The sequence below is a fragment of the Dermacentor variabilis genome, chromosome 6 (genome assembly GCF_050947875.1).
Source record: "Dermacentor variabilis isolate Ectoservices chromosome 6, ASM5094787v1, whole genome shotgun sequence".
Lineage (NCBI taxonomy): Eukaryota > Metazoa > Arthropoda > Arachnida > Ixodida > Ixodidae > Dermacentor > Dermacentor variabilis.
In genome coordinates, this window is record NC_134573.1 from 126,133,317 (window position 1) to 126,146,064 (window position 12,748).

At 43.1% G+C, this 12,748-nt stretch overlaps 1 protein-coding gene across 4 annotated transcripts in view; it reads left to right on the forward strand.

The window, feature by feature from the left end:
* Positions 1 to 12,748, forward strand: part of por (Protein-serine O-palmitoleoyltransferase por) — a 56,719-nt gene that overhangs the window by 23,490 nt on the left and 20,481 nt on the right. For all 4 annotated transcript variants that reach the window (XM_075695710.1, XM_075695712.1, XM_075695709.1 and 1 more), the window contains 8 exons: positions 1,284 to 1,479; positions 3,097 to 3,140; positions 3,214 to 3,514; positions 4,154 to 4,264; positions 9,659 to 9,759; positions 9,822 to 9,901; positions 11,720 to 11,783; positions 12,451 to 12,536. In XM_075695710.1, coding sequence (XP_075551825.1) covers positions 1,284 to 1,479; positions 3,097 to 3,140; positions 3,214 to 3,514; positions 4,154 to 4,264; positions 9,659 to 9,759; positions 9,822 to 9,901; positions 11,720 to 11,783; positions 12,451 to 12,536 — 983 coding nt within the window. The remainder of the gene's footprint in view (positions 1 to 1,283; positions 1,480 to 3,096; positions 3,141 to 3,213; positions 3,515 to 4,153; positions 4,265 to 9,658; positions 9,760 to 9,821; positions 9,902 to 11,719; positions 11,784 to 12,450; positions 12,537 to 12,748) is intronic.

A 12,748-nucleotide genomic window follows, 5' to 3' on the forward strand; every position in this document is an offset into this window, starting at 1 on the left:
ACACAGACAAATAATTACAGCGAAGCTGTTAAGGACTGCATTTCCCACTATCATGTCCGCATGTAGAAAAAATTATCATCATCAACATTGGCTCCAGCGTCGTCTTCTTCACAGCTATCTTGTTGGTGCCCCTCGGCGCTACCGCACGAACACGCTCGTCGCCATCATTAATTAATTAAGAAACACATAGACATAACCAATAATTGAGAAAGACTTCAATGAACCGTCGGGATTTACCCAGTGATAAACACTGAGGCCACAGTTTCAGCTTCGCTGGTTAACCATCTGTACGGAGTGCTTGGGCTGACAATTTTTTTTTTATTTAGCAGTTACATTGGGGTTGCGGTTATATGCGAATTTCGACTTAAGGTGTGGTTCATGGCTGCACGAATTTTGCCTTAAGCTATTATGGTCAAGGCAGCGCAGCTTGTGGTGCTTTCGAGCTGCAAGGGCAAAGTTCTCGACCGTAAGTGTCATCGAAGAGAGCAGCTGGCTGAAGATATGACATGGACGATCCATGCGTCCACAAAAAGAGATTTCATAGCTGACCTTCCTGTAGGAAGTTCTCGCATGGAGTCCACATTTTATAAGCTTCACAAGACTCACTGAATAATTGAAAATTCTAAATCTGCTCTGAAGCTGTACAATTTTCATTTTCCTGAAGATGCAAGAAATGTGGTTAAAATAAATTTTTAATGGACGAAATTTTTCATCACCTGAAGAAGTTGAATTCATATGCCCCCATCTTTCACTTTCATTCTATTAATCTTTCACACTGTGATCCTATGTCATCTTATAACTACATCCCACTCTAATATGAAGACGCTGTCTTCTGCTTCGCCCTCTCCTGTACCACAACCTCCGCCCACTACAGAAACATTTTGAAGACAAGTACCTTAAACAGTACTTGTCTCCCTTTACCGACCATCTTCATTCTTCGTCCTTGTCTTGCCAACACAGTTCTTGCCTCCTTTCACTATTATTATAAAACTCTGCTTCTCCCCCTGTTCAATTGTAGGCGGTGCCCATGGCCTTAGATCTTGCAGCTTAGTGTGGTTGTTCTCAACTTTGTCCTTGCTTGTTTTCTCGCACATGGACCTTTGCATCTCAGTTTCCTACATGTCAGACATAGGAACATTGCTGTTCTTTAGAAGGGTTGTTTTGTTTCCATGTGGCTTTGCTGGCCATACCACTGTGCTTTCTGTTCTGGTCTGTCAGTTTGACTGGTGTATGACACCTTCTCATCTGCCAGAATGACTTACAGTGACTTTGTAAAATTGTAGGACTTCTACCAGTTGGCAGTGCGTGGGTGCACGCACTGTCTACACTCCTTGGCATATGCTGCCTGTACAGCCTAGTTGGACATCTCACAGCCTACGTGGTTGGCCTGGCGCTACTGGGAACAGTTGTGCTGACGGCACTGCCCCGACATCATGGCCTCTCGTGTGCCACTCTGGTTGCGGTCTTTGTCATTGCCTGGTGAGTGACAAATGAGCCACATGTTTGTAAACGAAAGGGACACTGCAGTGCATTCTGTGGTAAGGTGCCCATAGACATACTTGAAGGTTGCATTTCGGCCCCCTTTTTTGCGTTCCCATCTTCATTGTTGCCCATTATTTCTTACTGCACAAAATAACACCATACCAGCTTTATTTTATGCTTTTATGCCCGTTTCCCTGCTCATTTCTTTCTCCGGCGGCCTCAATACTTGTCATTGCTATCATTAGTTAGTGTTGGGAAGAAAAGTTTCAAATCGGGTAAACCATCCGTTTTATCGTGCAGCCAATGTGAAAGATGAAAAACGTTGAGAGGCTGAGAAAGTGGGGAAACAGCAGCGCTACAAAATAATGGCACCACCTTATAACTGCGCAGAACTATATACTGTAGATGACGCATCATTAAATTATAGCATGTAGTGTAGCCAAAAAAAATTAGACAAATACATAGACTCTTTACGGATTGGTGGTGACCAAGCACTTTGAACAATAATCTTTGGCAGGAAAGTTATTGCAATTTGTCTGGCAGCTATTAATCCTGCATTTTGAGAATGCTCAGACCAGCAGAGTTTGCCATAAATATGTTCACTGTGCCGGCAAGCTCATTTGCAAGCTTCGCCGAATTGGGACAGCTACATCTGCCAACAACAAAACTGTCAGCAGTGCTGTCACATATCTGCGACACTGCATTCTGCAGCATGCTTACATCTGCTCAACACCTGAGAATGTTCCAAATACTACTATGTGCTTCTTGATTCGATGGAGGTGGTCAGATTGGCTCAGGCACTGTAATGTGCTCTAGTGCATCACTTTGCCTTGCAAGAGTTAGAAAGAAGTATTGAGGTGTCTGTTACGTGGTAGTGATGATGTTATGTTTCTTATTGGATCATATTGATGCATGCGTCCTTGTAGAGCCTTGTGTCTGATATTTGAGCACCAATTTTTGCGCTGGCTGTTCTAGACATGTAAACAGTACTCTAAATCACCTTTGCTGCAAGTTACACAAGAGCTGATAATTCGTTTAGCTTCCTCCATTTAGCATTTTTAAAAACAGGCTAAGTTTCTAATTCGATGGCAATGTTCAGGGTAGACTATGCTAGAACCTGTAGGTGTGCAGTTCAAGTCTTCTGTTATTTTAAAATAGGAAATTCTTAGCAGTTAAGCTAGTTTACACTTGTCTGTCAGTATGGTGCCTTCTTTCAGAAATGCTTGCTATTACTAAATGTGTGGAGCATGCATGTACATGCATACATGCTCACAAAAGTAATGTAGCAAAAGTTCTAGAACAAGTGCTTCTTCAGTCACTCATGCATTTGTATGGCATCATGACACTTGATGAAGAAAGACAGTGGCTGCTGTGTTGTTACACATTTTCCCTGTGTACCAGCCTCCATCAAGCCCAGTAATGTAAATTATAAGATTTGTGTATGTATTACATCCTGTAAATAGTTTTACACCTACATTACTTTCATGTGACAGTTCAAATACAGCTAGAAATTAACATGTTTTATGTGAAACCTTGAAACCATTTGTGGCAAATAGCTTACATCGATGTTTGAGTTGATGGGATTAAACAACTGGCCTGGTGTTTTCTTTGCAGCGAGCTGTGGCTTGTCGAGCCCAAGTCTTGGCACCAGGTTCGAGGTAAAGCAGCAGTGGCAGTTGCAGTGGTGATAATGATGGTGTGGCCAGATCAGCAGCTCTCCCTTGGATGCAGGCTGTCAACTGGTTCTATGCATGAAGCTGGTGTCCTTGGCCATTGACCTGGACCATGGCCGGCTGGCGACACCAAGCCCTGTAGCCATGCTTGGATACTTGCTGCATGTGGGTTCAGCCCCGTTTGGTCCATGGATAGGGTATGATGCATACGCGAGAAGCCTTGAACCTGAACTTTTGGCAAGCCTCGGATTCTGGTCATGGCTGCGTGCCCTGGGTCAGAGCCTGGTGCTATGCTATACCTGTCTGACTGTCTCCAACTGCTGGTCCACATGGCTCCTGTCCAACACACTAGGCCTGAGGCAAGTAGTATGCTCCAATGTTTTATGCTCCATGCTTTTGTTAACTATGAGGGATAAAAATAATGGAATGCCATGCTCCTGTTGTATTTAATAGACCCAATATTGGTTTGTTGTGTAATACTTTAACAAGGGGAACAATGGTGAAGGTTGGACAGTCATTAATGGCAATGACGGAAATAGAATAATTGTGTGCTGTATATTTTTTGACAGCGAATACCTTGGATGTTGTTCACCTCTCAAAAGCTGCATGTCGATTGTCACCTCACAACCGTGGATTTGGGATTGGTTGGTCTCTTGCACTGCTTTTAAGGACTTTCAGTTGATATAATGTGTTTGCTGATACTTGCGGACATGTGTTTGCAGTACAAGTTGCATCTTTTTCTTTTCGTTTTGCAGTTGCTGAGTCTTGCCCCCATTGTCAAATATATATCTTCCACAGTTTTCTGCTAGAGTGTGAGCAGTGTTAGTTCCTACTTTTTTTTTTCGCCAACTTGAAGTTATTGCCTTTTCAATTGTGCTCTGCCAGGTCCACCAGCGAGCGCTCAGTGTGCCTACGTTGATGACAAAATTACGTTTCTGGGGAACAGAGGTAACAGGCAAACTCTGTATTGAACTGAACTTGAGAAACGAACTACGCAGGTGGCTAGCGGCATACCGGGATGCACTGTCATTCCGCTTCAGCCACTACTTTGTGACCTTCCTGTCGGAGGCCAGCGCTGTTGCATCGGGTGTCAGTTATGAGGGATCCTGGTAAGCCTCTGTCTATGCACTTTTTACCTGAAGAGGCTTTATGCTTCCACTGTCAGAAATATTACAGCCTTTAGGGTGTAATCTTGTTACAAATTGATAGTCATCATAAAGCCTGTGTACATTTACTATTATTACTTTCGTTGAAATGTGCGCCGGCTACTTTTCTGTCGGGAGCACTATCACACGCTTAGGTGTATTTGGCATACCCACAGAAACGTGCCATACATGCAGCTTTAAAGAAAGGAAATATGTGTACACAGCGTTCACAATGATTGTTGTTGTTGTGACAAAATTACCCTTTAAATGTTGCACAGTGTTTAAGAGTGCACAATCTGAAAAAATTAGGCAGATTTCATGCGCAGTGGGAATTGGTCTAAACGAAGCTTCCTCTGGTGGTTGTGAGAAATGCTGTTCTTATTCAGTGGCCATTTTCTAGCATAAACTACACAACAATGTCGGACACATTTTCAACAGAAAACACATTGCTCAACATAAACTTGTGGCAGTCCAACACTGTGTATCTGTCTGACAGAAGCCAAAGTCTGTCGTGCACATTACACACTAAATGCAAAAAAGTTTTCTTTAGAAGTGATACTGTGTTGAATTGAGCCCACAGGCCAACCACCACTACCACATGACTAATAGGTAGATTTACAACAGGGGTACCGAATTCTCCCTAGTGAATAGCTGCGAATGTGCTGAAAGCAAACTGTTTCCTGGGATTCAGGCTTGCACTCACTCTAGCCCAAAATTTCAAATTTAATACAGGTATCCTTAAGCTTTGTGTAAACAAACATAACAGCACTCATCGAAGCGACAACTCTTGCCTAGCAGCAAATCTGACCTGATTTCTTAGTAGCACATAACATTCATGAGAAAAATTATGATATAGGCTATCGCTTTCTCTCATGTTACGTAAATGACAAATATTGAATGATAAATCACCGGTATTTTCAAGATCAGTTGTTGACGCAAGAGCTCAGGCCTAATGTGGGGTGATTGCATTTGGTGTACCCTAATCTGGATTACCTTGGCTCATGATGGCACCTCCATTGTGTTGTTCTCACTTGCACCTCATTGCCAATTGTTATCTTTCAGCTAGAGTTTTAAATGTGTAACAAGTGTGCATATCGTAATAATCTACGGTTGTTCCTCTTGCTGTAGTTCTGGAATTTCCTTGTGCAGTTGCATGGGTGGTGCAAGTGTACGACGCTGCCATTAGCTGGCATCGCAAAGCGGTCACTGGTTGGGACACCTGTAGCACCAATTTCAAAACTCCCTAATGAGGATAGCTTTAGCCCTGACACTTCATGACACATAATGCAAGACAGCAGCCAACTCTTAGCCCAACTCTTTATCATCCATCATGCCAGCATTTAAAGGGGGGGGGGGAGGCAATGATAACTTCACTTTAGCATTTTACTGTTCAGGCTACAGTTTTTCCACAGGACAACAATTGTCATCATGTTTGTGTGCATTTGCTTTCTCTAGCCCCTGCATGCCAGGTATTTTCCTTCCAAGAATACTATCAGTGACTCCTGGAAGCAATCGGCAGTCCTATGTTGTGGCCACTGAGACCATCCTGGGGCTACAGCTTGAAAATTTGTAGGCCTGCCATGCTTTCTCCACTGACCATAATGCTACATTCATACAGACATCATCGGCGGCCTTCTTGGCTATTGCATGAGGCGTTCAGGGTGCGGTAGCATTGAGCGCCAACAAAGGCGCATTGATGAATTGAGCTCACGCCAGACACTTCATCATGGTTTCTCTGTAAACTCCTAACGCAGTTTATGCATTGATTTTGCAAACATTTCGTGGAGGTGTAGCAACCATGCAAAGATAAGACTCTCACAAGGAACACAAGAAATGCTATTGCATTTTAAAAGTGCATGTTCAATAGACCCTTTTCAAAAAATTCACAAGTGCGCTTCTCTGTACTGCACATTGGCCCAACTTATGGCAGTATCAGTCATCGTTCAATGAAGACAAAGTGGTAGCTGCAGATGTTGTGGCTTGTCTCTTGCGCATGTCACAAGAGCCATGTCTGCGTTTTTCATGTCATAGGACAGGCAGGGTGTGCTCTTATGTGCTGTTTGCAAAAAATGACTTTGCCGCCATTAGTTGGGCAAACTGCCTCATGCGAAAGCTAGCTTTACAATTATGAAAACGATCTGTTCTGCTCATTGTATGTGGAAGAGAGTGTTCATATATCCTCAGGGCAACGTGTCTGTAATACAGTAGACTACCGTCAATTCGACTGCGGTTAACTTGATTTTCTGTTAATGCAATCTGGATTAAAGGTCTTGGCCGGCACTCGTGCACTTCTACGAGCCGAAGCTTTCATTATTTCAATCCTAAGTGTAGCCTTCGCCAGATAGTTAAAACTTGACCAGTCAACATGCATGTGCCTGACCCCTACGGTGATCCCGATAACGACCCCTTTACTGGCAGTATCTTTATTGGCAGTGACTCGGCAGAGCTTTGAGAACATTGAATGCGTTGAACACATGTCTCCAGTTGAAAGCGCCTATTTTTGGCCTGCCCCAGCTAGGATGATTCTTCAAGCAATAATTGTAGCTCACAATGTCTGATTACGGCATTCGCCCTATTCTAAAGTGCGGCTTTTAAAAACTGCGTTCATTGCATTAGTATGCTTTATCACATAACAAAGCGTATTGCGGCGAAGCTAATATTAGGGACCTGCACTCGCTCCCCCCCCCCCCTTCAATGTGCAACACATACCAACCATACCAACACATACCAACCACCCTTGCCCATTTTTCATGCTAATAAATTGAGTGTGCATTAGATGTCCAGTTCCTTTAAGAGCTTTAATGTTATCTCTATGTTAGTTTTCTGCTTCGGAAACATCGAAAGCAGGCGCGCATTTGATTCGTGGGCATGTTAGAATAGGAGAAATACTGCCAAATGAATCAGCTGTGTGTTTTTACGCATTTCTACATATTTAATTTGATCAGTCCTGTCATGATCGAATTAATGGAAGTCGACTGTAATACATGCCAAGTTTACACCTTGGAATTGATAGGACTACAGGAAGTGCTAGAGACGTTCCTGATATTACCTAAACTATATAATAAAACATGCGTAAAGCGCATGGAGATGGATGTCTGGGTTGTCGCTTGCAGTGTCAATGGGTTCCCATGCACAAGCACTATGCTCCATATCATCAACTCTCTGCAGCGCAGTGAAGTGTAGGGCTTGTGCCACTTGTTAACGAAAGCCAACTGCGTGTTCCATAGAAAGGAGGCGGACGGCTTGCCTAGTGTGTGCCACGGATCCTGCCATGAAGTTTTCATTCAGTCATGGTCACGCAGAGGGTGATCAGCGATGGACTTCTGGTTTGCTGGCACAACCCATAAGCTTTCACTGTGCTGCATGGATTTGGTGAGGTGGAGCTAAATCCTTTCATTGTTTTTGAAATCAATGCATTATGTCATTTTGCACTTACAAATGGCTAGACAGTCTCCAGTCATAGGTGCTCTGCGTTTATGTAAATAACTTTAAGAGGGTAAAAATTTGGCCTTGTTAGTACAACATACTGCATGTAAAGTGAGAAAAAAAAAATATCACAGACAGAGGGAGAATACGACACATGTGTACTTGCACTAAATAACTTTGTTACTGCACGTGTACTACTTTTCCAGTTTTTTATATAACTCCAACAATGCTAATTAACTGGAAACCTTGTTCAGCATTACTGCGCACTCTTCTGCATGACTCTAAATATACATGGTTAAAAATACATTTTTGACAGACAGGCTGAACTGGTGCCTGAAGAGGACAAAGTCATCAGAATCACTTCATCAGTGCATTCCCTCACAAAAGACAAGTGCTCACAAGTGCAACAGTCTGGAACATGCTTAACCACATGTGCTTGAGTTTCTTTTTTTGTTTTGGCACATTTTCGCTTTGGATTGAAGCAAAGGTTTTTTAGCTCTTCCACCCACCTTACATGGATGGCTGTCTCACTGAGTAAACTGGGTTGGTATTGGAGACACTGCAATTAAAGCTGGGCCAATTTTGGAGACAGTAAATTTGGTGACTTTGCTGGTTGATTGTGATTACCTGTGCTTGATACATATCCTCACAAGGGTTCTAATATGTTTTGTAACACGCGCTGTTCTTGGAGGCAGCGTGTCATCCCAGCAACCATGGACCTCAGAATTCACCAATAAAGTTAACGAATAATTATACCCAGCAGCATATTTCAGCAGGTATACTGGATAGCTATTGCTTGACTTTGACTTTTATCGTCTGGTGGTTTCTGTGCAATTTTGAAGTGAATAGCTATCTTTGGCCCTTTTGCCTGTTTTCGTGGTCGGTAGTTGGCAGTCAGGAGGTGGCCTTGCACCTACGATACAAAAGCACCAATGCAAAGGGAACGTGCTGTTGGCATTTGTCACCAAATGCCAATTGTAAATTTATCAGATTAGAAAACCTGTGATATGAACCTAGTTCTCACAACCTATGAGTTCTAGGTATGGCATTTGCTGTGGTAAAATAAATACTACTATTTTGCCAAATTTCATTAAGCACCCATGGCTGTTGTGTAGGTAGCGAGAACAGGCAATGTCTGACAATAGCCAAATTTCATTAAGCAACCATGGCTGTTGTGTAGGTAGCGAGAACAGGCAATGTGTGACAATACGAAAGTATAACTCGGCACCATTATAGTCATGCCTTCCTAACATTGTCTATTAAGTGCAACAGAGTTGTGCATGTAAGCAAATAGTCAGGCCTGCCGGCACATGCTGCTGCACAAGAGCTTTGGGATGTCTGAAGGTTTAGATGCTGTGGTGGAGTACTTCGGAAGGACAACCCTCCTCTTCTCCCACCGCCCTGCCACCCTGTGGCAGCGGGAGGAGACGGCTCTGGCACTGCTACACATGTACTGGTTAGCTTCTCTGTTCCCTGTGGAATTAGACAATGAAACAGCAGGCACTACCTAAATACCTTCACTGCAACAAACATACACCTACAAGCGCATCATTCCTTTATTAAAGCAAAGAACTTTCTAGAAGTGTTCGGCTATTCGCTTGCATGGACTACCATCATCATGGCTTCTGCTCATTTTTTTTTTGTTTCCATTTTTATTAAACCTTTAGTTGAAAACTAAAGCAATCAAAAGATGAACAGAAAAGATACGTGGCACACACACCATTCATTCTGTGTGCCACATCTCTCCTCTATTCTTCGTCTTTTGACTGGTTTAATTCTCAAGAATATGCACCAGCTGACCTAGATCGCAACTCTCCTTCAGTTGAAAGACAGTGCTGGTGTCGCCTGGTCTTTTGTTGTCCGTGCCAACTTTTGGGGTCCTATAATCATGAAAGCCATCACTGTTGACAACAATGTTTTACTTCCTTCCAGGGCTCTGCAGCTGTGTTCCCCATTGGAAGTAGAGCTTCCCCGGTCACTGGTGCAAGTGGTGGTGCATTGGAACCGTGCCATGCACAACTGGCTTAAGCACTGTAAGTTTGATAGGAGGTGGGCTGCTGCTGCAGTGGACGCGGAAGGTGGAATCTGTGTGCAGACGTGTTTCAGGTCACCAGGCCACACCTGGGCAGCCTTGGAGCCCTGCTGTTGACGTACGCGACCAGTGCCTTGCTTCATGTGAGTGCCCTATTCACTCGAATACCAACGCACCCTCAATTGCTTCACATGCTTGATTTTCGCGGACAGAAAGGAAAAATGCAATGCCTTTCTTTGTAGCACATGCAACAATTTTGAGACTTAAAACATTAAATATACATTGCTTTTGATTATAGGAGGAAGAGTAATGGCAATTGGTTTCCACTTTGTAAAGCAAATTAATTGCCTCCAAGCCACAATAAATTATGCAAATTGTTCATTATCAGTTTCAGCAGCCTTCTTATCATTGCCTAACTTACGAAGCAGGAACAAACAGTGCCACAGCTCCTATTACTGCAATGACGTGTGCATTGGATTGTATTACTGCAACATTTAATGCCAATGACCATAAGTTGTCACTGTTGCAGTTTTGGTTCCATACTCGATTCTAACGTGCACGTCATTTGTTAATGACTTTTTTTTTTTTTTACAAAAGCTTGATGCTCAGTTATGCTGCTACATTGGGCAACACAATAAGTAGCTGCATAGCAGACAGTCGCGCGAGCCAGAGTGAGTGCCAAGACATTGCGATGTCTTGCTCCCATGTGATCATTTTTTCTGTCATAACGTCATGACACATACACCTACTGGTAAATGAAACAGAAACCGGTTTGTAGAAGGGTATTACAGTAAATTACCTAGGGCACTTTGAAGTATGCCCCAGTATCTTTTCTGGGATTTAGAGGGCCAGCACTGTCACTCAAAAAAAAAAGAAGAAAAAAAAAGAAGGAAATGAAAAGCCTGAAAATGTCTTGTCAGTACTTGCTTTAAGATGAGATGGTGGTTGTTGATGTGGCTTCAGCGATATTCATTGAAGGCAGCTGATGCTATGACAGATAAGAGCCGTGGTGCAGCTAGACTCATGGACAGATTTTCTTGGCTGTGAAGTGAAAGCTACGCAGGCGGAACTTCTGCACATGTATTCATATGCAAAGTAGTCCTCGCATCTTTGGCACCTTCTTCAGTTTGTCCAATCTTGCATAGCTAATTCACTTTAGCAAAGACAGACACAGTTAACTCGGCCTGAATTTCTGAAGCTAATCGGCATTCATAAACATCCCATATGTACCAAGCTCTGAAGATGTGGGCAGCACCATTTGTATCGGAGTTCCGAGTGGCTGTATGACCTCGGGGTCAGTGAGAATGTGCAACCGATGCTGCCGTCACTCACTCGTATGTGCATGCCAATGGTTGCGATTTTGCGGATGGGTTTACCTCATTTCCGCGTAGACGTTGCATGCACTTGTTTTGTGTACTGCTACAACTGTTTGGTGCTGAATTTGGTCATCAGTCTCTCAGGAGAGCTAACAGGCAGGACAGCAGGTGATGATCACCAGAAGATGCGAGTGCCATTTCTCTTGTGATGAATGCATAAAATGTGCGACAGCGACATTCTTGAATGTGTGAAAAACCGAAATGGCAAAATAAAAAGGATACAATAAGGTATAAGTCACCAACTTGTCAGTGCAATGCGTTAAAAAAAAAAATTACATGCTGTAGAAAACAAAACTGTTGTGTTCTTTATCCTGTGTACGAAAACATGAATGAAATTGCAGATCTACTTCGAGCAGCAGTGCCATATATGCACTTCAGTTCTGTAGCCTTCACTTTCTAGCCAAAAGAAGTTGTCTGCAAGTATAGTCCAGCAGAAAATTAAACATGCACTGACAGCTGTGCCTCGCGTGCTCTGTTCTGCAACTTCCAACTAGCACTACCTGAAATTCATCATCCTTCAGCATTTAGCCTATAAGAGGTGCTACAGTCAGTACCACAACATCTTTCTTCTGTCTCCCCTAACAGGGCCTCAACTTCCAACTGGCTGCAGTGTTACTGTCACTGGCTCTTTACAGCTACGCTGAGCATGGTAAGGGATTCATAGCCTGAGATGCCATTGATCCTCGTTATAACAAAATTACATTTGACACGAAAATACCTTTTCTTTGTATCTAGCACTTGTTATTAGCATACTCATTGATATCAGGGGAAAAACAAAAGAAAAAGACCTTGATCATGCTTATGCAAAAGAAACACAAGTGTGTTGCTTCTGATGGTCTAGCAGAGAATCTCCTGCCGATTTTGACCACCCTCGGTGGCTTAACATGCCAATACATGGCACATAAATAATGCTAAATTACAAATGCAGATTGCACCGTCACTAATAAGCAACCGCGTGACCAGTGTGATCGGATGAAATTGGCACATTGGCTTGCAGTTGTGGGCCAGCCAAGCCAATGCATTTCCATGCAAATTGCCATTCCAAGTTGCTCTAGCCAAGTGTTAGAAATTTTCACTACCAGGGCGCCTGTGATAAGCTCCAAGTGAACAAATATTCGCTTTACTGTAACCTGCAGTCTTGGATCTTTCATTTTTAATTTTGTCGTTGCTGTAGAACTCTCATTGCAATAAAGCATGATGAACGAAATCCTAGATTCGCTTGGTTATACCAAATAATTTGTTATACCTGTGTTCATTAATATTAGAGATAGACTCTATTTAGTGATGACGCTGACTGATAAACTTCTGGCTTGTAGTACTGCGGCAGAAGCTGAGCCAGGTGTATGATGCGTGCATTGGAGCCCGTCCCTGCCGACCCGGCTGTGAGAAGCACAAACTGCGGGTGAGTGCCTGTGCAGCTTCTGCACCTCAGCATTGAAGTTGTGAAATTTCATTCCTTAAGATGTATTAGCATTGATAGTATGCTTTGCCTGGCCGCAGTCCAAGTCGGTAAAGTGATTTCTGTCATGCTTGCACATCACGTCAGAAAGACACAGTTGACTTTTGCTAAGTTGACCTGGATGGGTTGATGGAATTGACTGAATTATCTGGAGG